This window comes from Aplysia californica, unplaced genomic scaffold, assembly GCF_000002075.1.
Source record: "Aplysia californica isolate F4 #8 unplaced genomic scaffold, AplCal3.0 scaffold01906, whole genome shotgun sequence".
NCBI lineage: Eukaryota > Metazoa > Mollusca > Gastropoda > Aplysiida > Aplysiidae > Aplysia > Aplysia californica.
This window is the reverse complement of record NW_004799176.1, coordinates 26,497-28,975: the sequence shown is the minus strand read 5'-3', so window position 1 is coordinate 28,975 and position 2,479 is coordinate 26,497. Positions and strand designations below refer to the sequence as shown.

The 2,479-nt window shown below is 41.2% G+C and overlaps 1 protein-coding gene and 1 long non-coding RNA gene across 2 annotated transcripts in view; one reads left to right on the top strand and one right to left on the bottom strand.

The window, feature by feature from the left end:
- Positions 1–25: 25 nt before the first annotated feature.
- The window catches only part of LOC101863488, a 24,995-nt gene continuing 22,541 nt past the window's right edge, over positions 26–2,479 (bottom strand). Inside the window, exon 5 of the mRNA XM_013091032.2 lies at positions 26–163. Coding sequence (XP_012946486.2) covers positions 34–163 — 130 coding nt within the window. The 3' untranslated portion in view covers positions 26–33. The remainder of the gene's footprint in view (positions 164–2,479) is intronic.
- LOC118479083 lies at positions 868–1,611 on the top strand. The gene is made up of 2 exons (XR_004859462.1): positions 868–985; positions 1,148–1,611. It is a non-coding gene; the product is annotated as an uncharacterized LOC118479083 (long non-coding RNA).

The window sequence follows — 2,479 nt, the reverse complement described above, 5'->3', positions numbered from 1 at the left end:
GACTTTCGACTTGGATGTCTTAATGAAATATACCTATTTCGGGTCCGACTGCCAAGCGCGCGCGCGAGTGTGTGTGTGTGTGTGCGGGTTTGAGGATTCGTGAGAACTCACCGTCTCCTCGTCGCTGGCAAATGGCTGGCGCTGCTCCTCTCCAGACATGATACTGCGTCCGCGAAGATTCCGAGATCGGGGGAAAGAGAAGGGGAAAAATGGACCTGACCAAAACTGTTACGGTTACCAGGTCAGAGGGCTTGGAAACATTATTTAAAATAAATACCTACAGAATGACACTGACGCAGTCGGTTTAAACATGAGGGACGGAGCGGGGATGTCCGTCCACACCAAAACTATTTTTGTTTGTGCTGTAGCCTGTCCGATGAAAAGACACGCTTTTCTTACGGATGACTTGAGACAGATGGCACCCATTGTTAATGTTATCGAGCTACCGTTCCCGGTCTTGTATCAGTTTGTCCCATTTACATATCAATATCCGTAAGAAAATAGTTCCGCCCGACTCATATCGAGCAATATTCTGGCCTCTCTAAGAAAAATGCCCTTCCACACCAATATATAACGTTGAAAAAAGTTTTGCTCGAAAAGACAAAACGGGGTTGTCACTCGTTTAGAGGGCACTCTTCGGGAGAAGTAGTCCCGGCCTAATTCCGTAGAAATAACACTTGCAATCGGAAACAAAAAAGGAAGCCGATTAAAAAAATAATGTGGGAAATATTCTAAACTTGAAGTAAGGAAAAAAAATTATCGAAGACAGCTTTTTTTTTACTCGACTTGTGTTTTTGTTTCTGACTACAAGTCTTAGTGTTATTTCTGTGGTGTTAAGCCGGGACCACTTCCCTTGAAGAGTGCCGTTTAGAGAATCTAGGTTAAAAGTAAACGGGATCGAAAGTTATTCGACAAAAAATCTAGGCTTATGCTTTTGTGTCGGACGAGCTGCGAAAAATTTCCCAAACTGAAATGACGGTTCGAGGTCTCCACTTTTTAATTCAAGAATCGTTCGCGTTTCTTACTCATGGAATACTGACTTCAAAGTAGTTAAGACATAAATTTACAAATTACAGGGTTTTTTAAAATCCCACAAGGGTATTACTGTTGAGTCTAAACTCACTAGATTGTAGATCTAGATTTCTAGATCTAGGCCTACTCACTTAGTCACCCGAGCCCCCAACTTTTAATTAGTTAAAACCGTTCGGCTCACCGTGTGACATTTCCAATCAAACACTAAACAACCCTAGATCTAGCATTAAGCATTGCCATTATAGTCATTTGTTAGTGAATGGCTTTTGTGTCGGACGAGCTGCAAAGAATTTCCCAAATTGAAATGACGGTTCGAGGTCTCCACTTTTTAATTCAAGAATCGCTCGCGTTTCTTACTCATGGAATACTGACTTCAAAGTAGTAAAGACATACATTTACAAATTACAGTTTTATTGATCCCACAAGGGTATTACTGTTGAGTCTAAACTCATTAGATTTTAGATCTAGATCTAGGCCTACTCACTTAGTCACCCGAGCCCCCAACTTTTAATTAGTTAAAACCGTTCGGCTCACCGTGTGACATTTCCAATCAAACACTAAACAACCCTAGATCTAGCATTAAGCATTGCCATTATACTCATTTGTTAGAGAATGCCATTCTAAGTCGGTAATGATAATAATAGTAACAGGAAGCTTACTTGGTTGACTAAGCGTTCGGCTCACCGTGTGATATACAATCAAACTCTTTTCTAAACAACCCTAGATTTTGCTCTACAAAGTGCCCAGCTGAGATAGATCTAACATTGCCATTAGATCTAGAATCTAGATCTAGTCATTAATTAGTGAATGCCAATACTCGGTAATAGAGGAAGCTTAAATTTGTTTTACTAAATTAGTATTAGTAATTAGGGTTAGGCTCACTGTGTGCTATTCCCATCAAACCTCAAACAAACTTAGATTTAGCTCTACAAAGGCCAGTACATTGCATGCAGTTCCAGTGGACATTAGTTAGTTATAATAAGTTAGGGACTACTAAGAAGGAGAGGCAAGCCTAGGCCTAGGTCTAGATTCTAGGTCTAGATCTGGTCTCTCTCTCTCGGGAGACTCTCTGAGTCTTGTTTGGTTCTACACGATACAACGTAACAACATCTAGAGTCTAGATCTAGATCTATAGTAGCCTACACTGCCCAGCTTTAAGCTACAATAAACCACCACAGCCATCTGATCATTACCTTAGGTTCTGAATTCAGATCAACAAGGCACAGACAACACGTTCGCTACTGTATGCAGTTTCGCTTTCGAATCAGAGACAACGCGGCTTCCGCTTGGCAAATGTTTATGTTTTTCCTAATTTCTGAGCACAAACGAGGGGTGGTGTGCAATCAACCTAAGAAAACCGAGACTGACCGCAAAAGACCAAGCGAGCTAAATTATAAGAGAGAGAGAGAGAGAGAGAGAGAGAGAGAGAGAGAGAGAGAGAGAGAGA